The sequence below is a fragment of the Rattus rattus genome, chromosome 6, assembly GCF_011064425.1.
Source record: "Rattus rattus isolate New Zealand chromosome 6, Rrattus_CSIRO_v1, whole genome shotgun sequence".
NCBI lineage: Eukaryota > Metazoa > Chordata > Mammalia > Rodentia > Muridae > Rattus > Rattus rattus.
In genome coordinates this window covers 38,398,094-38,425,375 of record NC_046159.1, presented here as the reverse complement: position 1 = coordinate 38,425,375, position 27,282 = coordinate 38,398,094, and the positions used below count along the sequence as shown (strand labels likewise).

The window sequence follows — 27,282 nt, the reverse complement described above, 5'->3', positions numbered from 1 at the left end:
GTGGGTACTACATGCACAGGAAACACAAAAATGCATGTAAGTGCACATACACATAATTTTTCATTATTATTTTAAATGAACTGTATTTGGGCTTGGGAGAGACACATGCTTGGCCTTCGAGCTAAAGGACCTCAGTCTGAGTCCCTATAACCTAAGTAAGGCTGAATGTAAAAGCTGTAAAACCCTGTTTTGTAATCACAGTGCTTCTCTGATAAGATGGGTAGAGACAGGAGAGTGCCTGGAAGCTTCTGAGCCAGGTAGCCTAGTAGTATATCAATGGTGAGCAAGAGGCTGTCTCAAGCAAGGTGTGGAAGTGAGAATTGACACTGAAGGCTGTCCTTTGACATCTGTGTTCATGCAGTTGTACACACACACCATTTACAAGTGCTATGATTAGGTTAACAATCCATACCATAAGCAGTTCAGTAATTTTACACCTTTTCCTCCTTCCCTAAACCTAGGTTATCTCTTAGTTAACTGGATAAATAATTGAAGGGAAAAATTTAAAAAGTGAAAATCACCATATGCATAGTAAGCTTATTTAAAATATTAAAAGGTTATTTAAAATATGAAAAGGTTCTTTCTCGTGTATTTTATTCAACTTAACTATTACTTTTGTTGCCTAGGAATGTATTTTCATAGCCAGGCAATGGTGGTTCATGCTTTTAATTTCAGCACTCGAGAGGCAGAGGCAAGTAGATCTCTGCTGAGTTTGGGGACAGCCAAGTCTAGACAGAGAAACCCTGTCTCAAAAAAAAAGATGTATTTTTATATTGTGCTATAAATGGAAGAGCCAATCTTTAAACAAGTTTAGTTTTGTGCATGATATGTGCATATGGGTGGGCATGCCACTGTGAGCATGGTGATCAGAGGACAGCATTTCTCTAGTCTGTAGGACTCAAACTCAGGTGCCATTCTTTTTCTTTTAAAAGTTTTGTAGAGTTATGTATTTTAATTTGATGTGTATGGATTTTTCACTTGCATGTATGTTGCTGTGCCATGTGCTTGCCAGCTGCCCATACACTTTACGGACAGTTGTGAGCTCCCATGTAGGTGCTGGGAACCAAACCCAGCCAGAGCTTTTAACTACTGAAGCATCTTTCCAATGTTCCCTGAGTGACATACTAGTGCTACCATAATTGCTTCATGTACTGAACCATCTTACTGGTCCCCAAAGCCATTCATTTATTTATTTGTTATTTTGCTTATTATTTATTTTGAAGTAGGATCCCAGTTTGTAGCCCTAGCAGGCCTGGAACTGACATAGGTCTTCCTGCCTCTGCCTTTCAAGTCCTGGGATTAAAAGTGTGTACCAACACACCATGTCAAAAATCTGTTCTAACACAGTCAACACCAATATTATTCGTCGAGTTCCAACTACATGTGAAGTGTAGTGCTAAGTAGATAGTAGACTCATCTTATATAATTTATAGTCTTGTCATGTTTGAAGCCCTGTGAGCTAGGAATTATATACCCCTTTACAGAAAGACACTGAGACTCGAGACTTTAAGCAGAGTGTCACAAGTCAGAGTCCTGTAGCAGAACGTGCATTGGTCAACGTCTGGGACAGAGTTGTCTCACAGTGAGACAGTCCACTCACCCTTCCACTCTGTATTAGGCAGCTGAGGTCTCACTGGTGTTTATTGGATTTTCGTGGGACCCCCTCACTGAAGCCTTTGTGCTTCATTGTGCCTGTCCTGCCATTTCCCTGCTCAGCCTAAGAAAACTGAGAAACTAAACATCACGGCTGTGTAATTGCTGTCGGAATTCAAGATCCTTAACTTGTGTTCTTTGCTATTCCTGTCCCTTCCCATTGAGAACAGAACCTTACAGGGCAGAAGGCCTTTGTTTGCTATTCAGCCAGATTCCTAGTTGTTAAGCTCTAGTGGCTGGTTAGCCCCTTGAGAATCTGAGGGAGGCTACAAATGTCCGTCTGGAAAACCCCACAAGTATACACAGCGTTCTTCTAGATCTGTAACCTGTTATTTTAGTTACCTTCAAAATTGACCTTGTGTATGTAACCATAGATACTGTAACCAACATGCATGGCCAGAAGCCTGCATTTCCCACCACTCCTTCCCATTCTCCAGCTCTTACAGTTTTTCTGCTCCTCCTTTCTTTGTTCCCTGAGCCCTGGTGTAGCAGAATTAATTACAGTCATTCATTTAGGCTGAGCACTCAGTCTCTCATTCTGAGCACATTGACCAGGTATGCCTCCCGCCATTGACTTCTGCCCACCACAAAAAGAAACCTCTCGGATGAAAACAGAAGTCAAGCAGCCTTCGTCTACTGTGGGTCCGTGGCTATAAGCATGAACATTTAGAAAGGCATGTCGGTAGTGTGACCATTTAGCAGAATAAGAGAGACAGATTCTACTTCCAGGCCTATGACATCCTTAGCCATCCAATGAGCTTTTGACAAGGTTTACAGTACAAGACATAGAACTCTCTTCGAGTGGACCTCAACTCCAACCAGAAAGAGGTCAGTTACCCTGTAACAGTTATGCCACTGTTACCCAAATGACACATCATGCCTGGCAGGTTACTAATGTAACATGAAGGGTCCAGCACTGGCTAAGACCATGGTTGTCTTTTCTCCCTCAGCAGCCTGCACAGCCTCCTCTGCCACCGTGAAAGTGGCAATCAGAGGAATGTCTCTTGGTGGGTTTGGGATTGACTTCCCTGTGTCCTGCAGCCAGGTCCCGTGGTACCTTCAGCAACAGGGCTGTTGCCACGTGGTTATGGTGGGCAAGCAAAGGCAATCCAATAACTTGTGCTGCTTTAGATTGCACTAGGATTTTTCTTCACCAGCAACTCAGAGGGAGGTGTCCCGTGCCTTGTACTGCAGTGCTCATTCAATAACCCAAGGCTTTGGAAGCAAAATTGTCCTCTCATGTAGGATAATTCCGGTCAAACTATTGTTTTTTAAGTTGGGTTTTAAAATGAGTCTACTAAGTGGCAGGTTTCATAAGACTTTTTCATTGATCTTGAGTTCTGGTTGTCCCTCTGGCTTCCCCTTCCTCTCTGCCATCCCCACCAGTCTTTATTCTTCACTGCCCTCCTCCTATCACTTCACAGTGTCCTGCTAGCACTGTTCTTACTCCTTTTGTCTTTAAGTTGGTATAGTTGAGGACGGAGTTCATGTGGGATTTCAGGTTCTTATCCTTTGGGTTAGCCCTGCCCTTTCCCCATCTTCTGAATCTGCTCTCATGCTCCCTCCCCTGCCTAAGCCTTTCTTCCTCTGCCTTCTTCCACCTCATTGTTTCCATTTCTCCCATTATCTACCTCCTCCCTTACCCCTAAAACGGCCCCTTTCTAGTTGCCGGCCTTCCACCCCTGCTCCAAGTTAAACACATAAAACCAAAGATTTGAAGGTAGGATCTGCCTATGGGAGAGAGCAAAGGCAAATGTCTTTCTGGGTCTGGGTTACCTCACTCAGTATAATTTTTTATATTCCATCCCTTTACCTGCAGCTTTCATTTTTCTTTGCAGTGAGTAACAGTCCATTATGTATAAGCACCCCAGTTTTCTTATCTATTCTATGGATGGACATTCAGGTTGAGGCCTCCCTGGCTGCTGTGAATAGAGCAGCCATGAACATGGATGTGCAGATGTCTTTCTAGTACAGTGGATCTCAATCTCTAATGCTGCTACCCTTTAATACAGTTCCTCACGTTGTTATATATCAGAGTTATACATCCTTTTCTATTATTGACTTACATGTTATATGGAGCCAAACATTATCTGATCCATGATTTGCAAATGTTTTCTTGCATGTTATCTTTCCATTCTTTGATGGTGTCCTGAACAAATTCAATTTATTTTTCAATCTGATTCAGCGTTTGGCTTCTTGCCTTAAAAAAAAAAAATCAGGGCCACAAAATTTTATTCTAAGATTTTATTCATTTTTATTGCGTATACTTATATTCTTGACTCGTCTTGGAATGTTTTTAAACATATTTTGAGGTAGGGTGTATTGCGTTTTCAAATTTTCTGTTCTCATTGACTACCTATTATGTAAATAGGTACTTGTCTGCAGGACTCAAAAAACATTGCAGTTTAAATGGTTCTACATTTCATCAATTAGTGATAAAGTGGAGATTAGTGACTTATCTTAGGAGGTCAGGAAACAAGGGAGTAACCTTTATAGTCTACAGTCTGTGCTGAAAGATTGCTGGGCCAGTAAAGACCTGAACGACGTGATCTGAAATACCACATTGCCTATGACAAGCTTCTTTATTGCATTCCTTGGTAAAGAGGGAATGAGGAACTAGTTAGCCAGTGTTCCCCAGTAGCTTGGAACCCCCATAATCCTGAGAAGGAAGTCAGCTGGCTAGGTAGTGTTTGCTGGTTAAGGCCCCTGCCTCTGTGCTCTGCTTCAGCATTCCTTACTGCTTCCTGTTGGCCACCTTTCCGTGTGAGCAGGTGTCCTAATACTGACTCTAAGCCTCAGAACTGAGGCAAGGACTTGCACGCAGCCTTGGAGGATAAAAGCTCAGGTGTGGCCCACCAGTGCGTTCATGTGTGATCTTGTTGGATCTTTGCCGTGACAATCTTTTTCTTCATTCTTGCTCTTGGCTGCCATTCTCAGAGCTAGAAGAGAATAGGGTCTCTTATCCATTGGTCATGTGAAAATTAAGTAACCTTAAGAGTATCACATTCCATTCTCCGCAGATTAGCACTCTCAGTGCAGGAGCGCCACTGGAGGAACATGAAAACAAGATTTAGCAATAAGGGAATATTGGGATGCCGTCTCGGTTCCATATGACTGTGTGTGCTAACCTAGAAGTCATTTTAAAATTGGGGTCTATTTTTTTTTAATTACAGATTGCAGTGTATAAGGACAGCTGTCAATGATACCAGCAAATGCGTTTTTGCAATAGTCAGTAGATAAGAGAGAGTGCTTCAGAGCCAAGAGGGATAATGACTAATCCTTGATATATCGAACCAGATAAAAAATTGCAGTATGCATGGTTAGATATTTTAAATGAGGATTGGGAGAGCATCTTCTTGTGTGAGTTTTGTGTATTTATCCAGACAACGTGACCTTTGAATTAAGTATTAGGAATGGCACTTCCGAAGAATTGACTGAATGTGCTTTGTATCTTTGATGACATTGGTTATAGAACTCTGTGAAATATAATTATCCAACAAAAGCTAAGCTCCAAGCCTTGATTACCCTCTAAAAATACAGAAATGAGTAAAAATCAGAATGAAAAAATGCAAATGCCTCTGTTTAAAGATTTGTCCACATTGTCTGATTCATACTAATCAAGTGAATAATACCATGGTTTCCCTCTTCTGGCCTTAGAAGGAGAGTCACAGCATAGACAACCAAGGTCTACTGAGAGTACAGTCACAGCATAGAAAACCAAGGTCTCCTGAGGGTACAGGTTTAGCTTAGTCTCTTCCCCGCGAATGTGGTGTGGTATGCCTTGGTCCTAAGTTACTCTCGCTTTGAACGCTTTTCCATTCTCCTATTTGCCTCTAGCACACCAGCATCTAAAGTTCTAGTCCAGTGTCATCCACTTTCTGTGTCCATGCTTCCAGGATTCTGAGTCCTCCTCCATTGTCTCCAAACCACATCCCTTTTAGCGCCTGTTTGCTGTTTCTGCTTGCTTTTGCTTGGTGTGCTCTCATCCTGCCTTACTAACGCAACAGCAAGTTCCCAAAGGGCAGCGATCCTTCCATTGTTTCCTGCTACTTTAGAAGTGAAGCAGAGTTGAAAAATGTCTTAAACACAATGCAGGTTCATCATATAAGAAACAACCATATAATAATTTTAGTCCACGTAGAGGACAGAGAAGCAAGTAGCAACTATATATAATCCAGATCCAGGGGGAGCCGGCTGCACTTGAGATTCTGGTTCATAGAGGTTCCAACAGCTCTCTGGGCACACATGTAACATGAGTTTTCATACATGTAACCATCTGCTACTTTGCATGATGTTGGTGGAATTCTGTATTGTGGAAGTGTTTTTAAGTAAGCGATTATTATCTGTCATCATCATTTTAAGAAACTGGCATTCCTTGCCCTGTAATGGACTGTCTTAGGAGACATTAAACTGTACAGTTTTTTAGCCTTATAACATGTTGTAACTTTGTTTCTTCTAAAAACATTCTAAGATTAGAGTTAGTAAATAAAAGAAGATATATATGTTTGTGTGCTTTTATTCCTTTATCGTGTTAGCCCAGCTAGCAGACTTTTTTCTAGAGTTGTGACTGATTTACATTCTAGCCAGTAATGCCATGGGCTGGCCTTCAGCTCAGTGGTATAGCTTGTGTCTAGAATGTCAAGGCCCTTGGTCAATCCTGTGACTAAAGCAAGATGCCTGCCATTCATTTCCCTAAGCTCTTATAATGACTAGCTATAACGTCTCAGCCTTGGGATCTTAGAAATGTCATAGAATAAAAATAGCAAGTCATTCTGTCTTAATTGTGTACTAAGTTGAATGTTTATCAACAGTTGATATTTATCATTAAGGTATTGGCTGTGTTCTTTTCCCAGTTTCATATTCCTGCTTCTTATTGATTTGTAGGAGCTCATTGTGTGTGTGTGGACCAGTAACCTTTAAAATATGTTTGTTATGCTTTTGTTTTCAGGTTTCTATTCTTGGTCAATGACAGTGTTGTGTGCATGCTTGCGCGCGCGTGCACACACACACACACACACACACACACACACACACACACTCTTCCTCTATACAAGATTCAATTTTTTGACCATGTACTCAAATTTGCCCTTCTTTTTGTTTTAAAATTTAAAATTGTACTTTATTACATACTTTAAAAAGCCTTCCCTGCCCACAGAGTAAATAAACATTTATCCATCTTTCCAGAAATTTTAAGATTTCATTTTTGCTTTATTGAGCCTTTTGAAAATTTTAATTATTACAAGTAGCAAGTGACTAATACACAGTAGTTTATACCCAGTTCTCTGGCTCTGTCTCAGGTTATTTCTAGTCTTTATTCACAGGTTATCTTTCAGAAATGTCACATATTTCAAAGACCTTAGCATTATTATGAATTACTTTTTATTGTAAGCACCTTGGTGACAAGAAGCACTGATTGATTCCCAAGTATATTCTGCCCAGTGTCTATAGCAGAGAACTATTTTGGCAGCCCATTCCCTTTTGACAGAATGTGTTTTGGCCAATGACTGTAGAGTAACCCAGATCATTTTCAATGCTTCCCTGCAGGAACTCCTATGTCCGGCTCAGACACCTGTGTACAAACACCTGGGTTCACAGCACAAACATCCCCATTGACAAGGAAGAGGAAAAACCCGTGATGCTGAAGGTAAGTCCAGAACCTGCCCGTCTCCCTTAGTCCCTGATAAAAGGGCTCCCTGACAGGGAGGGAGATAGGGAACTAGGGAGTGTTGCCCTGGTGCCGCGTTTCTTTTAGCTTTGATCAGAGTATAGTCATGACGAAACTTGAAGTGATTAAGAAAAAAATGTATTCCCAGGAATCTGGGTGAAGCAGGCTCAGAGCTTTGACAAGAACCAGAGCTTTTCTTTTATTCCATTGGTGTTGAGCAATTCTCTGCATTTCGTGTTTAACATGACTTTGGTTATGGGAATGTTTGCTTGTGTCTGACATACACTGGGTTCTTGTTCATTTCCCCTGCATCCTTAGGAGTTTTCCCTCAGTCTATACAATGTACATACATTGTCTCTAAAAGAGTTTTTCCTCACCCCCCTGTTTCCCCAGCCCGAAAAAAAAAAAAAGAAAAAAAAAAAAAGTGGACACCCCCCCTCTCTACCAGTCACTAAGCTTATCTAGAAATGAATACACCTGGGAGTTTCAGTTTAGAATTTTATTTTCTCTGTGGATGTGCTCAGGTTCATAGAAAAAGTGAAAGACTGGTACAATCTCTCTGGTCTATCGAGTCAGTAAGGGCCATTTTCTGTGTTTGCATTTTTCTCTATTAGTGAAATGTTACTCGATTACCAGAATCTTACATCCTCCCTGTGACTGAGGAAGCTGTAAGATTACAGTGGTTCCTGTATTCACCCTCATATTTCCTTCTGCTCTTTTCCTTTCTCACCGGGCAGTGTATACTCCCGTGGGAATAGCTCCGTAACACAGTAATACCAGGCACAAGGAGTATACACAATGTAGATGGAAAAAACTAACACTTTCCCCTTTACTACCTCACCAGCTCCCCCAAAACTAATTTTCTCTTTGGAGAACATTCTTCTAGAAATGTCCTATGTCTGCTTGATATTAATGCCAAGAGAACTTCAAGTTCCCTGGATTGCCCAATATCCTGTAAACAAAGTGTTTGATTAACATCTTCCTTTCCCAATCAAGATTATCCCATAACAACTCCCTTGCCTTTTAGATTGGTACCTCTCCCCTGAAGGAGGACAAGGAAGCTTTTGCCATAGTCCCCGTTTCTCCTGCTGAGGTTCGGGACCTGGACTTTGCCAATGATGCCAGCAAGGTGCTGGGCTCCATCGCTGGGAAGTTGGAAAAGGGCACCATCACCCAGAATGAGAGAAGGTGAGGAGGGTGTCCTGCATGTGCTGACACAGCAGTCCTCACCGGTGGCTAGATTTGGAGTAGTCCTTGGGGAGCAAGAGCATCAGGACTCTGAAGAGCTGTGAGTGAGAGGGGCAGGTCTGAGCTTTCGGGGGCAGCTTTGACTTACGATTTCCAGCAATGGGTACGTTTATCTCCGCATGTGCTTTGTTTGTTTGTGTTGTAGTGCTGTGCAGCTCAGTGAGCCTCAGCTGTGATTTCAAGGCTGCTAGAAAACTGTGTTTTCTTCTGTTAGCCTTGTTCTTAAAGCCTGGATCTTACTAGGCAAGGCTTTCCCTCTAGAATGTTGAAGCCTGACTTTAGCAAGCTCTGTCTCTTAAGGTCTGTCACCAAGCTGCTGGAAGACTTGGTTTACTTTGTCACGGGCGGAACGAACTCTGGCCAAGACGTGCTTGAAGTAGTCTTCTCTAAGCCCAACCGAGAGCGGCAGAAGCTGATGAGGGAACAGAATATTCTCAAGCAGGTCAGTGAGCCTTGATGTGCTTTGGCATGTGAAGCCTGTGGGATCCCAGCTCGTACAAAGAGATATGGATGGTTCTCAACCCAAAAACTTAGTTTGGTTTTTATTTAAAGTACTGACTTCTTAGAGTAGTTTTAAGTGTGTAGCAAATGTAAGTGGCAGGATAGTGTCCTGCGTCCTTTGCCCCAGGGTCAACACTCTGCAGCAGAATGGAGCATTTGTTGCAGGAGTGACCATAGATCAATACGTCACTATTACTCAAGGTCCCTATTTTATGGAGGTGTCTGTGATTTGGTTTTGACAGGTATATAATGGCCTGCATGCACCATCACAATATCATTGCCCAAAAATCCAAAAATCTCTGCCCCCAGATTCTCTGCTTTACCCACTCATCCATCATTCTTCGCCGTGCCTTACAACTGCTCTTTTCAGTGTTCTGCCTTGTTTGGACTGCAGTATTGGTGGCATTATGTAGCTTGCAGCCTTTTCAGATCTGCAAGGCTCTCCATGTTTTCTCACGGCTCAATGCCTCAGTCCAGTTGACAGGTACCACACTTGCTGAATATGAATATGAGCCAAGGTACTGCTAGGTACCCTAGGAAGTGTTCAGGTGACACCTTTATGTTCTTCAAAAATAATACAATGTGCCCTGTGTCCTTATGGTTGCTTCAGATGTTTAGGGAATTTGTAGTATTTGGCAAACTCAGAAGGCCTGTATTAGCTCTTATGGACAGCTCCGTGATCACTTCTAAATATTGTCATAATTAAGGAGTTTATAGGAAGTATCTAGAACACATTTGGCTTATAGGAGTCAGTTTTCTGTCACTGTGACGACACAACTGGAAAAAAAATAATCTTATAGAGAAAAGGTCTGTTGCGGCTCCCGGCTGCCAGAGTTTCTGTCCGTGGCCACTCTCAGCCTTTGGTACATGATGGTGGGGAACCTGTGGTCTGCTAACCCCTGCATGGAGGAAGCAGAGAAGCGCTTGCTCCTGTGGCCACGCCTCTGCTGCGTAACCCATTCGGCTATGAGTCTGTGGTGGCTAGGGACTCAGATCTCAACACTGCCGTCTCAGAAACCAGACTTTTACTGTGAGCTTTTAGAGACCTTTAAGATTCTGAGTATGGACAGTGTTAACTTCAGTAAGTGGACACATTAGAGGGACAAGCATGACAAATCCAGGTGGAGGACGCATTCTGAGCATGCACTTCTGTGTAAAGCTGTGGGAGGCTTGCTTAGTTATTCCCTGGAACTTCCTGGTGACCAAAATGACAAGAGAGATGAGTTCCCATGAGAATTTGGCATGTGGAAATCTTTCTTCCTGTTGGGCTGTGATAGACGAAATTCATATTTCAACAAGGTTTGAAGTCCAAGAATGAATTACACCCAGATGTTTCATGTGTTGAAAGCCAGATTAGAATTCTTGCTTAATGCCCTTGTTCATCCCCACAATAGCCATCCCTTAAGGGGTTAAAATGGTATTGGTCACTCTAATATGGAGCTGTACTTCCATTTGCAACTGCTATCTGTTTAATCCTCAGAGAACTTAAGGACGTTAGATAGTCCTTTGTCTTCTCCCATTGAGAGGACATGTTTACTCTGGACACTGTCCGCACTGTTACCCAGTGTTCCTGAGATCCAGTTCATCTGCTTGATAGCAAACAATCACATTCATTTTGGTCTTACTAGGATCGTAGTCCAGGAGGCATCAAATCCAGCAGCCCTCTGAGAGCGCTGTCAACTTTTCCAAGATGATAACTGTTTTTATAGCTTGATCCACAAGCAGGCTGGCTGATTACATCCTGTTCATGAAGACTTGTGGTCGGTGTGGCCAAGGTCACATTGCCTTACAGGAAAAGGGTTGAATAGTCTCATGAAACTCGGCAGATAGTTCTCAAACTGTTATAAAACCAACCGAATCTCCTCCCGAGGGTTACAGGCCAGCTCGGTGTTTGAGGTCAGCCTACACCTGTGTATGCTTGCAAAGACGGCTGAGTTCAAAAGGTGAACTGTGGACATGTTTGACACCTTAACAAGTCCTCACAACTTCAGTTTCAGTGCCCGGATCAATGCTAATCCTCTAATTTTTGTCCCTGCTAGAAGTCATAATTTCAACCTAAATCCTTCCCTGCATGCTGCTAAAAAATGCTGTCATATGTCTAGGCACCGATAAACAAGTGGGTGCCCAATTCAGCTGACTGACAGATTCAGGTGTCCGTTTCCTGATCCGTTTGGATAGAAAAACCTTTTCGTTGAATCCTGCTACCTCTCTAGGTGTGGCCCTTCCTGGAAAGAGAGTTAGAGTTTAAAACACACAGTGATGGCTGCCTGCTCTTTGTTTTCACAAACAGATCTTCAAGCTTTTGCAGGCCCCCTTCACGGACTGTGGGGATGGCCCAATGCTTCGGCTGGAGGAGCTGGGGGACCAGCGCCATGCTCCTTTCAGACACATTTGCCGACTCTGCTACAGGGTCCTGAGACACTCCCAGCAAGACTACAGGAAGAACCAGGTGGGCATTAAGATGGACAGGAAGTGATCGTTGGTTTCCTCCCTGAAGTTCACGTGCCTTACTCATGAGTTTTACCTGTTAATGTACCAGTGAATTTAATGGGTAGAGAATAGTACGCTGTTAAATTTGCCCATAAAAAGGAGAGAGCCGGTTGGCAAGCCTGGGAAGAACATGTATTGCAGAATCCCTGAGGAAGATACTGGACAAACATCACATGGTACCTTGCTAACACATGTAATTTTTCAGATGTCATTTTTTTTTTTTTTTTTGGTTCTTTTTTCGGAGCTGGGGACCGAACCAGGGCCTTGCACTTCCTAGGCAAGCGCTCTACCACTGAGCTAAATTCAGATGTCAATTTTTAAAAAAAAAAAGAAATGTAAAAGGCACTGAGAAATCCCTCTTGTAAATATATTTCAATGAAATTCCTATTTTTGAGGTTGATGTTACATTTGCAGTGTATGTGGGGTTGTGTGTGTGTTTGGCACACATGTCTGTAGTGTATGTGCATGTATGTGTGCGTGTGCACGCCCATGCCTGTGGACATCAGGGGAGGGCGTAAGGCGTCTTGCTCTACCACCCTCTTGCTTGTTCCTCTGAGATAGGGTCTCTCACCGAACCCGGAACTGTGCTGGGAGCTGCTTCCAACCCTATTTTAAGAATAAATCAGTAGATTAAAAACTGATGTTGTACATGAAAATATCCACATGCAATCATAAGGCTTTCTTGCCGATGGTCTGTGGTGGGATCTGAGCCCCATTGTCCCGAGGTAGAAGACGGAAGATGCCCAGGGCGCTTTGCTGTGGAGTCACAGTTTTCAGGCTCTCCTACTGGTTTCTCTAACCTTTAGCTTTATCACACTGGCTTCTCGTGTCTCCCGTTGATTTGTGTTTCTTTCCCTAAAAGGAGTACATAGCCAAGCAGTTTGGCTTCATGCAGAAGCAGATTGGCTATGATGTGCTGGCCGAAGACACCATCACTGCCCTGCTCCACAACAACCGAAAGCTCCTGGAAAAGCACATCACCGCGGCAGAGATTGACACGTTTGTCAGCCTGGTGCGAAAGAACAGGGAGCCCAGGTGAGGGACCAGAGGGGACTCAAGAGGAGGCCTCCGTGCCTGCCAGTGTGGGGCTGTCGCTGTCCCTGGTGCTCTGTACTAGGCTCGCTGTCCTGAGGACTGGCGGCAGTCAGGTTCCAGTGGCCCTGTGATGTGTAGAGGTAGGTGCGCAGTCCTGGAACGGCTCGCCGTGGCCTCAGCTCAGTGTTTACCAGCTGCTTCCCTCTCCTTTCTGCCCAACTTCAATTCCCTCATTTGCTAAATGAGCAAGGGTAAATACCTGTGCGCTGTCACTCACATACGTAAAGGACATTGTTTCTCGGGCCTTGTGGCTCTCAGAACTCCCGCCCATACTGTCACTATGTCACCATGTTCAGTGGTCCCCTGGATGCCTTCCTGCATCTGAGGGCAATCTTCCCACCCTCTCACACCACAGATCTGCCCCATCCTTTTTAACCCTTCCCTGTCTATTCCTGCTTTCTTTTCCCTGAGATTTCAGGTGACAGGGGAAGCAGTTCACAGTACGGTGTCATCGGCCACATGGCAGAACTGACAGTGCTGCTGTAGGCACGGCCACCGCTGCCTCTCTGCAGCAGCTCCTGAAGCAGGTCTTTGTGAAGCTTCACGTTTAGTCCTCAGGAAACCCCTTAGAACACGTATACTATGTCATTCCCATTGATGGGGAAACTGGCATTAGCCAGGTGAAGGAATGTCTCCAAGTGATTTTTCCATAGCAGCATACAGCAAGTTTGTCACAGCCAGCCTTAGGCATCGACAGGCCGGGCCCTTCTGGTCCCAGTGCTTTCCTTGTCTCTTTCTGATGAGAACTTCTTCCTGTCCTCCTCCTCCTCCTCTTCCTTTTCTTTCTCCTCCTCTTCCTCCTCTTCCTCCCATCTTCTTCTTCCTCTTCCTCCTCCTCCTCCTCCTCTCTTCCTCCTCCTCTCTTCTTCCTCCTCCTCCTTCTACTGCTTGACTATTTTTTCTTTTCATTTTCTTCTTTTTATCTACCATATCTGACCTTCCTGTGCCATCAAAATCTACAATGTGCCTAACTTCTCTTGAGAAGGCAATGTAGGACTTGTCTATGCGAGGAAGAATCAGGCTCCCTCTGCTTGGTATGTGCATAACATCCTGCTTGCTTTCTTTCCGGTTAGGTTCTTGGATTACCTCTCTGACCTCTGCGTATCCATGAATAAGTCAATCCCTGTGACCCAGGAGCTCATTTGTAAAGCTGTGCTGAATCCCACCAATGCTGACATCCTGATTGAGACCAAGTGAGTACCATCTAGAGGCAGACAGTAACCGTGAGATACAGTTGATATGAAATGGCTGTGTATGCTCATGGGGAATAAATCTAGCTCCTCCTCTTCAGAGCTGCTCTAATGTTGGTTTTGGTAGCATTTCATTTTCGTTTCACAGGCCTTGTTTAAAAGGTCCATTGAGCTTACATTTAGCTGGCTCTTGATGTGACCTTTTGTACAGGAGGTCACTTAACTCTGTATACTCTAAAATTATATAAACCCACCAGGGAACATTTGGCACAGTGTTTAAAGAGTTGATGAGCCATGAAGTTCTATCGTTCGTTAAAAAATAAAGGATGCTAACAAATATTCAGTGTGAATATTAATTTAGTGTTGGGAGGAGTTGTAAATTATCATTGTTCAAAGTGTGATGGACTGGTGAGGTGGCTCAGAGAGTGAGGCATCCATTGCTAAGCCTGCCAGGCTAGTTCAGCTCCCTGGATACTCGTGGGGAGAAGAGAGAACCGATTCCCACAAGTTGCCCACTGACATCTACACATCCATTGTAACACACAAATAAAAATGTAGGGAAAATATTTAAGTAGTGCTTATTATATTATAATTATTATGTATAAATACTATATTATAGTTATGGTAGGTAATAATCATAATTACTTTTATTACTGTTTTGGTAATAGTAGTCATTTACTTTTAGTACAGGAGCATTTTCTCTGGTGACTGTACTGAAGCCATGTAGACAGTATTAGAAAGAGTTAAGGTATAATCTAGTGGTGCCGTTTTTCTTAGTTGTAACTTAGTTTGGGGACTTGTGTTATTGCAAAGTGCTTCAACGATGGTACTATGACATTTGGGGCTAGATGACTTCGTGGCAGAAAAGGTCCTGTCACTGTCGACTATTTAGCAAAAGCGTCCCTAGATTGTGGCTACATAATCCTAGCAGCATCTCCCAGCATTGTGACAACCACAATGTTACAGATACTGCCAAAATCTACCGGGAGGAAAAGAGTGCTAGGTGACAGTTTCCAAGTTAAAGCCCATAAGGACCACACGGATCCTTTGTGGCTCTGCCACTGGGAAAAGGAGAGAACAATGTGGTTTCCTGTGTCTCGGGGCTGGAAGGGAAGCAAGGCTTCAAAGGATTTCATAAAACCTGAGCTCCATCTCCTACGCTTTTTTCACAGGTTGGTTCTTTCTCGTTTTGAGTTTGAAGGCGTTTCCACCGGAGAGAATGCTCTGGAAGCTGGGGAAGATGAGGAAGAGGTGTGGCTGTTCTGGAGGGACAGCAACAAAGAGATCCGTAGCAAGAGTGTTAGGGAATTGGCACAAGATGCTAAAGAGGGACAGAAGGAGGACAGGGATGTCCTCAGCTACTACAGGTGAGTGGGAAGCATGCTGGCCTTGGGCCAAGAGGCTTCACAGCCATGGCACTGGGAAGCATATGGTTTTCTTGTTGGTCACTCTAAGGCAGTGGTTCTCAACCTGTGGGAGCCAAAGCACCCCTTCCCAGGGTCACCTAAGACCATCAGACCACCCATTAGACCACCATTAGACCACTACCTAACACACACTGCATTTCATAACAGTAGCAAAATTATAGTTATAAAGTAGCAACAAAAATAATTTTATGGTTGCGGTCACTATGACACAAGGAACTGTATGAAGGGGTTGGAGCATTACGAAGGTCGAGAACCACTGCTCTGAGAAATCGTGTGGTGTCCTGCAGTACGACTGTCCAACAGGAAGTCAGATGTGTGCTTTATGAAGATTAAGCAGAAGATCCCACGGACTTACAGTCTCTGGTTGTCTTTGTGTGCCCATGTCATAGGAAGGGCAAGAGCGTGCATCAGCCTCTGTTACATTTGACCCATAAACAGCACAGCCTGTATATAGTGCAGTCAGCAGCAGGCAGGCTGTGAGGTCTTGCTGCATCTGGCTAAATCCTGATCTCTTTACTTAACTAACCTTTTTGCTTTGGCTGAATTTGGTTTCATGTTCCAGAGCCCTTATCTTTAAAAAAGGGATAATAGTGCCAATCTTTTAGAAAATTTACAGAAACAGAGAATGTCTCTCCATACGTGTACACACACCTATGTTTTCATAATCTATTTATCCATGTTCATATATGCAAATCTATGATAAATAGCATGGGTTTGCATTAACATAAGCTATGTAGCCCTAGTCTAAAAATTCTGAAATTGAAATACAGAACTGGTGAAGCCCCAAGCATGATATTCAAAAGGATTTAGATTTTGGAGCATTTTAGATTTTCAGATTAGCAAAACTCAACTGATAATGTTTACGCAAACTGGTACCCAAAATGCTGGTCTGGTGTATTTCCAATGCAGGGTGCTCAGTGCGTGCTTTCAGTTCTGTCCTAAAACCACAGATGCTCTCTGGCTGTCACCCTCCAGCTGCTATCCTTCCTGGGATGTTCACCTGTTTGCCTGTGTACGTCACTGTATGTCACCACTGTCTGCCTCTCTTGACCTCCTTAGTTCCTGGTTTTGGCCACAGCTCCAAGGCCACATAGCCTTGCCACATGAAGCAGGGAAAAGGACAGAAAAGGAAGGGAAGTCAACTACTAGATACTTCTGAAAAGAAAAGGAAGAAAACTGAGTACTTCTGCTATTTCCTAACAAGATTAACGAAACTTTGCAGCTAAAATGCCTTTTCTTACTCCTATATTCTAGGCTGTTCTATTTATACACATAGTAGTCTTTTTTATTATTGTATGTTAATGTTTTTAGACCTTTTTATGCATTGCCTGCATGTATATTCCTGCATACCACATGGATGTTCACTGACATGTAGATCAGAAGAGGGCACTGGGTCTCTTAGAACTGAAGTTATGGGTGGTTGTGAGCCACCATGTAGAAGCTGGGCACTGAACCTAGGTCTCCTGAAGGAACAACAAGTCCTTTTAACTGCTGGCCCATCTCTGCAGCTCCTCCTGGTTGTGATTATACTATATTACATGTGTGTATATGTGTCCTATTGCTCAGATTTTATGGAAATGGCACCTTACAGCAGATACCATTCTAGAGCTCTCCTTAGTGTGATTTCTGAAATACATATGAAAATATAACTTCAGTGTCAATAGGGGAAGACAGTTTCTATAATTTTTACTGCTATATGCCTTCCTTGTGCTAATATGTCACTTTCTGTTGGCCTTTGGCATTCCTTCATATTCCACAGTTGAGTTCTTCATGCGAGGGCACATCCTCACTTAATTTTGTGTACACACGAGTGTCCACTCCCTTTGAAGAGATGGATGGATGGGAACTCATATTTTTTACCTTAGTAAGCAGTACTACATTGATGATTCAATCTATATTTTTACCATTAATAACCGTCATGATATGGGGCTGCTAAAGATAGTGTAGAATTTTAATTACACTTTAAATGATCAATATGTTTGACATTTCCTGCAGGACCTTTGACATACTGTATGAAATACAGGGGTTACAGAGAGAAAGTGGGAGCAGAACAATAATCGTCCCAGGCTTTGCATTTTTCTCTGTTTTATAAGATAAAGATGGTGAACATAATTCACCATGAATATAGCATGATTTCTTTAACATAGCTGGACAGATGTGTGACCGTGGGATGCTGACCCTTACTTTCTGGCATAGTATGAACTTTTCTTCCATCTCCTTAATTTAGAATCCAAAATTATATGTACAACAGTCATTTAGGGATGTTGGCATAGAAGTTTGATGGCCATATTTCACTCCTATAAAACATGAGTGAGTAAATGATTTCTTGATTGTGAGCCTTCTCTTGATTTTCCCCAGGTATCAGCTGAACCTCTTTGCAAGGATGTGTCTGGACCGCCAGTACCTGGCCATCAATGAAATATCCGGGCAGCTGGATGTTGACCTCATCCTCCGCTGCATGTCCGATGAGAACCTCCCCTATGACCTCAGAGCATCCTTTTGCCGCCTCATGCTTCACATGCACGTGGACCGAGATCCCCAGGAGCAGGTGACCCCTGTGAAATACGCCCGTCTGTGGTCAGAAATTCCCTCCGAGATCGCCATTGACGAGTAAGCTTGGGTCCTGCTCCCTGAAGAGCTCTCACGTCACTTCAAAACCCCATAATTCTAATCTGTGCAGCCTCAGAGAAGACACATAGGTGACCTCAGGAAATCATAAGAGAAAGAACTTTTTCCTTCAGAATTTAAATAGAATTGTGTAGCTACCAAGTATTATTTAATTCCTTAGGGACATGGGGTGCCAGGTTGCATCTTGCTATCTCTTGTTTATCCCCTTCCTTTTGCAAATATCTAAATTTGTATGGTGTCCCAAGATTGGCAAGTATTAGTGAAGAATCTAGAAAACTACCTCTACTGTAGTGGGGACAGACAGACAGTAAACATGATGAGGGGCTAAAGTAGCTTTGTAAGTGTGCATGCTAAGGAAGGAAGCAGAAGTCTGCTCCAGGTTAGGGGATGCTGTCTTTGAAGGCTAAGTAGCCCAAAATGGCCTGGCTGGGAAGAGCTTGACAGTTCCCTTTTCTCTCTCCTCCCTCTCCCTCTCTCCCCCTCCTCTCCGCTTCCCTCCTTCCCTTCCCCTCCCCACTTCCTCCTCCTCCCCTTCTCTCCCTCCCTCTCAGCTATGACAGCAGTGGAGCATCGAAGGATGAAATTAAGGAGAGGTTTGCTCAGACGATGGAGTTTGTGGAGGAGTACCTGAGAGATGTGGTTTGTCAAAGATTCCCCTTCTCTGATAAGGAGAAAAATAAGCTCACATTTGAGGTAAGGCATGGTGAAGGCTCTCTGAAATTTTGTCATCAGTGGTCATTTGTTTTTCCTGTGGAATAAGTAGAAAGTTGGCAATTTTATCACAGTGCTCTTGTTTTGAAACATAAATATAATTTGGGTCAGATTTGTTCCAACAAAATAGAAGAGTTACCAGAGGCTTAGCCTCATAGAAATGCAGACGGCAGATTATGTGAAGTGGACGAGTGTCATGGGGCCTCTGCACTTTTTGTTGAAAGTATTAGGAGAGGTTGGGCATTTAGCTCAGTGGTAGAGCGCTTGCCTAGCAAGCACAAGGCCCTGGGTTGGGTCCCCAGCTCCTAAAAAATAGAAAAGAAAAAAAAAAAAAGAAAAGAAAGTATTAGGAGAGAAAGTCCATGCTTGGGATGGGTCATAGCATCATCATCTGAGGAACATAAATCTTTGTTACTTTTGCATTCAGCTGTTTCCAAGACTACTATTATTCTTTAGGCACGATATTTTGGAGACCCACAGTGCCCTTATCTGTGCTCCTATTGGTTATGATCTTATATATTCTTGGGAAGTCAGAATACCAATTGATTAGGCCCATTGCTTTATGATCTAGTCATCAAGGTAGATGGGTGGTTTTGCAAGCTTTCATTTCTTAGTTTTCTTCCTTGTGAAACAAAATAAAATTTTATCAGAAACAGAAACCCAGATGTATGCCTTCTCGGCCCGTAAAGAAGAGCATAGTCTGTCTCAATTAGCTAGTGAGTATCAAGTGGGACAGGAGTAACAGGTCACTGAATACTAATTTCTTCTTCTTTTAAATGTAATAGGTTGTGAACTTAGCCAGGAACCTCATATACTTTGGCTTCTACAACTTTTCTGACCTTCTCCGATTAACCAAGATCCTCTTGGCAATCTTAGACTGTGTACATGTGACCACCATCTTCCCCATTAGCAAGATGACGAAAGGCGAAGAGAATAAAGGTAACAATGCTGAGGAGAAGCTGAAGAGTGAGTATCTGAAGTGTCTGTGCTGACAGATGCCCTCCCAGCCCGTGCTGTCTCACTCATGCCATGCCTTATCATGTGACAGCCTGTCCTGTCCTTGTCCGTTCTCACCACTGGGAGCATACCAATAGAAGTAAAGTCTGGAAGAGTTCCATTAAGTCCAGCACCCATCACTGATGGTCGCTCTCGGCAGTTCACTCTTCCCTTGCATCTGTCTAGAGTCCTTCCCTGTGTCTTACTGGATAGTTTGAAAGTTTCCTTGTGCTTTCACTGTTGGACCCTCCAAGCCCATGCTCTGCCATCTGTTCTCCATGCGTCTGAGACACTTGAGGATGATACTCCTGTATGATGAACTGAAGTGCAAGCTCGTGTCTTGATATTCCTTCTCACTTGTGAATAGGAAAATCCTTGTTTAAATGTTTGTTTCTTGCTGTATTCGGGGGGTTAGAATAGGCATAGAATGACCATGATGTGTTTTCTATAGCTAGGATGGAGAAGGCATTTGATTTGATTCTCTCTATTTGCCGAGTACTACGTGATGTCATTTTGTATGCGTCACACCCTTGAGTTCTGTCACAGAGCTCTTTTTCTATGTGAGGACAACGAGACTCGGAGGTGATGCAAGGCCTTCAAGGCCAAGTGGCTTTTGTTCCAAGCAGCAGTAGCTGCGCCCTGCTAGCTTACATTCCTAGTCTGGGCACAATCACAAGAGCTCGTCATTGGTGCCAAGTCATACTTGGTGATAAAATTAGTAAACAACACTCCACTGGAGATGTCAAAACCATGGTTTTCCACTAATCTCAGAAGTCTTAAATTTGTAATGTTTATTAACCTGTTTGGGTTCCTTGGGTCGACAGAATTATCTCAACAGGGATGTGTTAAATAGTCTGCCTTAAAAAGCCCATACCCCTAATCAGATTCTTCGGGCTCTCTCCAGAGATGTCATGACCATGGTCTGACTTGGCCTTTTCTAGGCAGCAACGTGATGAGATCTATCCATGGAGTTGGGGAGCTCATGACCCAGGTGGTGCTTCGGGGAGGAGGCTTTTTGCCCATGACTCCTATGGCTGCTGCCCCTGAAGGAAATGTGAAGCAGGCAGAGCCAGAGAAAGAGGATATCATGGTTATGGACACCAAGTTAAAGATCATTGAAATACTCCAGGTATGGTGCAAGGAACAAGATACTCACGAGGTCTCTGTTTCGTATCTCCCCTCTCATCTCTGATAGAGGCCCAAGGCATTCTGGGAAAAAATAGCAAAAATGTTAGCTCTTCCCTATGTATCATTTCGGAATTGCTCCTTTTAATTCTTTGTTGCCATTTCCTACCCATCCCCAACATGGCTTTGTCTGTTTTGCCATCCAACAACTTCTTCATTTACCTTAGCTTTATATCACAGCTGCTCTCCCTTTCTCTGCTCAAGCCTTTGCCTAGAGTTCACTCACTATGCCCATAGTCACTCTGGGGACTCTATTAGCATTACAAAGCCTCCTCCTCCTCCTCCTCCTCCTCCTCCTCCTCCTCCTCCTCCTCCTCCTCCTCCCCTCCTCCTCCTCCTCATCTATTTTCTCCTTTTCATTCACTTATCTACTAACCTGTGAGTGTTGGTTGATATTAACCCCACACCAACCCCACACCAACCCCACACCAACTCCCTTTAGCACTTGGGAGCCATCAAGGAACAAAATCCATTAAAGTTCTGATCCTGAAAAGCTTTGTTGTGACTGGGATCATAGGCACACGTCATCTAAAATCAATGCTTAGTTGTTAAAACATAAAGACGAGTCTGGAACAAAGATGGAATGGTTAAAGGAACTTGGATGCTTTTCGAGAAGACCTGGGTTCGATTCCCAGAACCCATATGCCGGCTCACAACCATCTGTGACTACAGTTCCAGGAAGTTGGATGGCTTTCTTCAAGCCTCCATTGAGCACCAGGAATGCAAGTAGTACACAGAAAAGCATGCAGACAAAAGACCCGTACATATAACATAAAAATTAATTCTTACTTTTAAAGAAGGTTCAGCCGATTTAGAGGACTCCATAGGCAAAGATAATGTGTTTTTATGTTGTTGTGAGAGAAGACCTCTGTAGTAAAGTGGTAGTTTCCTCAAACATGGATGCAGCAAGAGCTACCCATGGCCATACCTTGGAAATCTTAGGATTTAGCAAATGCAAAGAGTCTGAAGAGGAGACAAGTGTGGGAACAGCTTGTTTTCCAGAGGGAAAGGGAGATGGTAAATCATCTTGAACCAGTCAGTATACATTGTCGACTCTTTCTCCATTAAAGCAATTAAGTGGCAGTTGATACATCAGACCTACTATGTGTCTAGTCTTATAACATAGCTAATGTGACTCTTTCTACTGAGGAACATCTTTGGGGTTGAAGATGACGTACATACAGGGAGCAGACAGAGAGCATCACAAGCTGTTCAGAGTTCCGAGATGTAATGAGGCCAAGAGTCTCCAACTGACTTTTCCCCCTCCACACACAAGGACTTGGCTCGCTCTTAGAATTATTACTCTGTCCTCTCTGACATGATGGTTTCCATCTGCCGTGCCAGTTACTATAGTCCAAAACTGAAAAAATATTCAAACAAAAGGAAGCCTTCCTTCCTTACTAATAACCACTGACTGCCCGTCTTCCTACCTTTCTGTGTATCTTCCCGGCCTCCAGTCAGCCATCTGGGTGTCATTTAAATCTATCTAAGCTGACACCTAGATGTGACAATTATGGTTGGTTTTGCATAATACTGAATCTGAGGTTCTGGGAAGATACCGAACCGGATGTGCAGCAGTCATTGGGAACAGGGACTAGGAGCTTGGAGACAGGTCAAACATCTGTCTCCTTGTGGGATTTGTGACAGCCTGCAATTGGGTAAGGTCACCCAGAGGGCCAAGCAGAAGCTAGGAGAAAGGAAGGAGGGATGTCAGTAGGATGCCTAAATGATGCAGCTGGCTAACTTTTCTTTTGGGTTCTAGCAACAATCCTTGGGAAAGTGCCTGCAGGAGTAGAGGGATAGGGAATATAAGAAGTTAGAACAAGAGCCCAGCGGGCTATGCCTAACCAGAGGAGACAATCAGAAATATAAGTGAAGCTAATTCTCAGAAATAAAAGCAAAATTTCTGACAGTTCACTTCAATTCAAAGTGGCCAACTTCATCTCCAGCTTGGCCCAGAGTTGGCTTTCAGTCTTTGCGGAAATGTAGTTCTGTTTTGTAAAGAATGGAGGCATGAGTGATGAATTATTCTGGGTGTTTAATTCAGGATGCCAAAGTCCACACCGGAAGCTAAGGTGTCATGGGCAGACTAGATGTGCCCCTTAGAGGTCTGTTATTGTTAAAATGACTGTTGAAACCTAAGCCAAACATTTGACTCAGTGCTTAAGGTAGTTGATGCAGCCGATACCAGGCCCTGCCAGAGTGCAGCAGCTTGGCAAAGTGCTAAAGATGGTATGTTAATGTAACCAAAGTGTTTCCATTTCTACTTGAATCTTTAGTTTATTTTGAATGTGAGATTGGATTATAGGATCTCCTGCCTCCTGTGTATATTTAAGCGGGAGTTTGATGAAAGCAATTCCCAGTCATCAGAAACATCCTCCGGAAACAGCAGCCAAGAAGGGCCAAGTAATGTACCAGGTTAGTGATGCCAGCAGGGAATTTCAGCCATAGACTGGGACCTGGGTGTAGTGCCACTCTGGGCTCAAAACAGTGTCTTCCAGAAAACCGGGTGAAACATGACTGCTCTTGAAGATTGCAGTATTTTAAAGACTCTTTGATCAAGAGAATATTGATGAAACAGACACAAACATTGCTTCTTGGGGGGTATACCTTTAGTCGCTGAAGACACCCGAGCTTTATACTGTTGGGGTTTCCTATAAAGCAACCCAAATGCCACACAATGCCAAAAATATTCTCCAAGGAATTTGATTGTCCACCAGCAACTTTTGTCCCGTATTTGAAGTTCGACTCAGCCATAGATAATGGAGAAGGCTAAGGGAAGGAGAGATGGTGGTCGAAGTGATTCCCAGACAGCCCAAGTATTTTTTTAAGTCAGAAAAAAATAACGGGTGTGGGGGTCATCTGGGCTAGCCTGGCTCCATGGCTCTGTAGGTTGTGCCGGGCAGATTGAGGGTCACAGGAGAGCATTGTTTTAGAAGCACATTAGCATGAGTCCACCAGAAGCAGGCTTTCCATCCTGGTTGTGTCTAACTCGATGTCCTCTCACCTTTCAGGTGCTCTGGACTTTGAACACATTGAAGAGCAAGCGGAAGGCATCTTTGGGGGAAGGAAAGTGTGTTTCCATTGTCTCATTTTGTGGTAGTTCTGGAGTGTGGTCGGCAGCCCGTCTGTAATTCTCTAGGGTTTTTTGCTTGCACATGCTATTCAGCCTTCGGGTCAGCTTCTTGTACTGCTCGTTTGGAATTACTGAGGCACAGAACTTAGGTGGTGAGCAGTGCATATGTGCATTTCCTGCCTAGGACAGAAAAGATTTAGGGTGTGTGTGTGTGTGTGTGTGTGTGTGTGTGTGTGTGTGTGTGTGTGTGTGTGTCCTGCCTAGGACAAAAAAGATTTAAGGTGTCCTAATATGCATATATTTGCAAGGTTATTTTTACTTGGTGTGGGTCAAAGAGTAGAGAAAGGGGGTTGAAATCAGATAGAGGTTTCTAATGTCATTGACTTCGTCCACTGATAGCCAAGCTATGCAACAACAGCAAAAATAAATAAATAACAAAGGAAGCTACAGCAGTAAAAGTAAATAAATTTTAAAAAATACAAAGTATCCTTTAATTATTCCTAGTGGGAACGCCTCTCATATCACAGGCCTTAGGTTAAACATAAAACACTATTAGTATAGGGCTGGAGAGATGGCTCAGTGGTTAAGAGCACTGACTGCTCTTCCAGAGGTCCTGAGTTCAATTCCCATCAACCACATGGTGGCTCACAACCATCCATAATGGGATCCGATTTCCTCTTCAGGTGTGTCTGAAGACAGCAACAGTGTACTTACATACATGGAATAAATAAATAAAATAAATCTTTAAAAAAAAACACTATTAGTATAAAACTTAGTATAGAATTAGTATCTACAATCAGTAACCTAAGGCCACCGTGATTATAACCAGCATACTTGCTTTGACTGTTTATTGCTCCTTAACACACATCTCCAAAAGTCTTGAGAGTTCGAACACCAAGTATTTCTCACAGCTCTCTGGGTTGACCGGAGCCCGGCTGAGCGGGAGCGTGGCTGAGCGGGAGCGTGGCTGAGCGGTTCTAGTCCTGTTGGGTCTGCCTTGCGACTGTTGTGATACAGTAACTGGGAAGGGTACACACTGGCTGATCACTCAGATTCCTGGTGCTGATGAAGGCATATGCGTAAAGCTGAGGTTTCAGCCTTGCTCCACACCGTCAGTTTGTGCTTCTTCACAGAGCCATGGCCGATTCCCAGAACAAATGTTGCAAGAAGACAGGGCAACAGAAAGCAAGTGCTTTCTAGACTGCAGGCTAGATACTTTCAAAACTGTTTTTCTTTTATTACCAGATGATTTAATAAGTGCTAAGCGACAGCATTTTAAACAAAAATCTTAGAAAGAGCACGTTTGCTGTAGGTTTTGGAGCACAGATGAAGGCCAGTGGACGATCACAGTAAGTTAGGTCTCATGAACCCTGTAATGTTACTCCTGTCGGCTTAGGGAGTTAAAACATTGTAATCGTCCCCTCTTCTCACAGTGGAGCTGACGGTAAAACACAAAAAAGCTGATGAAAAGTGAGGTTCCATCAGGGCTCACATGCATGGTCCCGGACTGTGGCTTTACTTGGTCTTGTTTTTCTTCTTCCCTGTGTTCCTGTAGTGAGGAGAACACACCTCTGGACTTGGATGATCATGGTGGCAGAACCTTCCTCAGGGTCCTGCTCCACTTGACAATGCATGACTACCCACCCCTGGTGTCTGGGGCCCTGCAGCTCCTCTTCCGGCATTTCAGCCAGAGGCAGGAGGTCCTTCAGGCCTTCAAACAGGTACTTCCTGTGGACCAGCGTGGCCATTGTGTATCAAAAAGCTGTGTGTGTGTTACATGCAAAGAAAAGGTTATAGCTCTCTCTCTCTCTCTCTCTCTCTCTCCTCCTCCCAAGACTTGGACCAGCTAAGGTCCATCGTGGAGAAGTCTGAGCTCTGGGTGTACAAAGGCCAGGGTCCCGATGAGCCTATGGATGGAGCCTCTGGTGAAAACGAACATAAGAAAACTGAGGTAGGCACAGCCCATGTTAGGTGTCAAAGTGGCTTTCCTGCTTTTTAAACCAAGGCAGCGTCCTCTTCTAGTCCTAGATATAACTGTAGGTGATAAGATGGTTGCTATCAAGAGATGCTTGCTAAGGTAACAGCTGTTGTCCTAGGAGATAAGCTATAAAGTCAAAGCTTAGATGTATTCCTGAGTAGCTGTGGACCATGTAGAAGAAACTTAGTCGAGGGAGGTAGCACTGGATTTCCCTCAAGAGACTCAGTAGGGAATGACCACCACAGCTTCTTCCAGTAGGTGAAGAACAGGTGAACATCTTGGGCAGCCTGAATGTCGAAAGACAATGCGAAATGTGTGTGCTTTCTTAAAGGGTTCACATGTTCACCCAACAGTAGACCACAGAGGCACTTACTGCCTGTGTTCTTTTTGGTTCCTAGGAGGGGACCAGCAAGCCACTGAAGCACGAAAGCACCAGCAGCTACAACTACCGAGTGGTGAAAGAGGTGAGCTGCCCTCCTGACCTCCGTCCTGGCAACTCTAGTGAGCTTTAGTCAGTGATCAGCAAGTTGAAGGCACAAATCGAGCTCTTTTTCTTTGTGTAAAATTTGACCGGGGAGAGGAGAAGGTAGCTCTCTTAGGTTGAATACTCTGGTGCCAGCCTCAGGTTCACGTTTAAAACCCAGCCGTACTATGTATTATCTGAGTGTTCTTAGTCCCTCACCTTTTGGAGGCATTGTTTTTTGTTTTTTTTAATAGGAACTACATAATTCTCAGGTTTTGAAGTGGATCAAAGATTCACTCATACAATGACTAAGGGTTTATAGCCATGCTTGGCTTTAGAAATCTCTGCATATAGTAGCTTAGGCTTAGAAGCTTTGTGTTTTCTACCCCAGAAAAGTCCTCCTAAGGTCTTGGCAGCTGTTATCTAGCAGATCATTTAAGTGACCCATGAACCCATCTCACTGGCTGCTGAAACCTAGATGAGCCACTTATTCAGCAAGATACACTTTTCTTATACAGCTCAGACTTTGTACAATCAGCATAGATTCTGTGTATCGGAGGAATGCCCCTCTCCTAGGTCATGAATGAATTATCAGGCCTCTTCACACTACAGTTCCTGGTCTTCTATGGTTGATTTTTCTCTCAGATTCTGATTCGACTTAGCAAGCTCTGTGTTCAAGAGAGCGCGTCGGTGAGGAAGAGCAGGAAGCAGCAGCAGCGACTGCTGAGGAACATGGGTGCCCATGCTGTGGTGCTGGAGCTGCTGCAGATCCCCTACGAGAAGGTGAGAGGGGCTTGCACTGCGATGCTGCTCTCCAGAGTGGGATGGATTCCCACACCCCAAACTCTTCCCGATTGGACAAAGTGGGTGAGGGCCAGTGATATGCTTGGGACTAAAGCAAGACCAAGTCATTTATATCAGACATGTCACCTCTCCCCAACACCTCCTGCGTTTGTATTCTATAAAGAAAAAAGAT

General features: G+C 43.7%; 1 protein-coding gene across 1 annotated transcript in view; it reads left to right on the top strand.

The window, feature by feature from the left end:
- Itpr1 (inositol 1,4,5-trisphosphate receptor type 1) overlaps nt 1-27,282 on the top strand; it is a 323,135-nt gene that overhangs the window by 145,956 nt on the left and 149,897 nt on the right. The window contains exons 14-30 of the mRNA XM_032905993.1: nt 7,198-7,297; nt 8,346-8,506; nt 8,867-9,008; nt 11,358-11,516; nt 12,420-12,592; nt 13,726-13,845; nt 15,015-15,209; nt 17,628-17,879; nt 18,449-18,590; nt 19,394-19,574; nt 20,546-20,733; nt 23,069-23,207; nt 23,804-23,862; nt 25,425-25,603; nt 25,663-25,816; nt 26,242-26,307; nt 26,952-27,089. Coding sequence (XP_032761884.1) covers nt 7,198-7,297; nt 8,346-8,506; nt 8,867-9,008; nt 11,358-11,516; nt 12,420-12,592; nt 13,726-13,845; nt 15,015-15,209; nt 17,628-17,879; nt 18,449-18,590; nt 19,394-19,574; nt 20,546-20,733; nt 23,069-23,207; nt 23,804-23,862; nt 25,425-25,603; nt 25,663-25,816; nt 26,242-26,307; nt 26,952-27,089 — 2,548 coding nt within the window. The remainder of the gene's footprint in view (nt 1-7,197; nt 7,298-8,345; nt 8,507-8,866; nt 9,009-11,357; nt 11,517-12,419; nt 12,593-13,725; nt 13,846-15,014; nt 15,210-17,627; nt 17,880-18,448; nt 18,591-19,393; nt 19,575-20,545; nt 20,734-23,068; nt 23,208-23,803; nt 23,863-25,424; nt 25,604-25,662; nt 25,817-26,241; nt 26,308-26,951; nt 27,090-27,282) is intronic.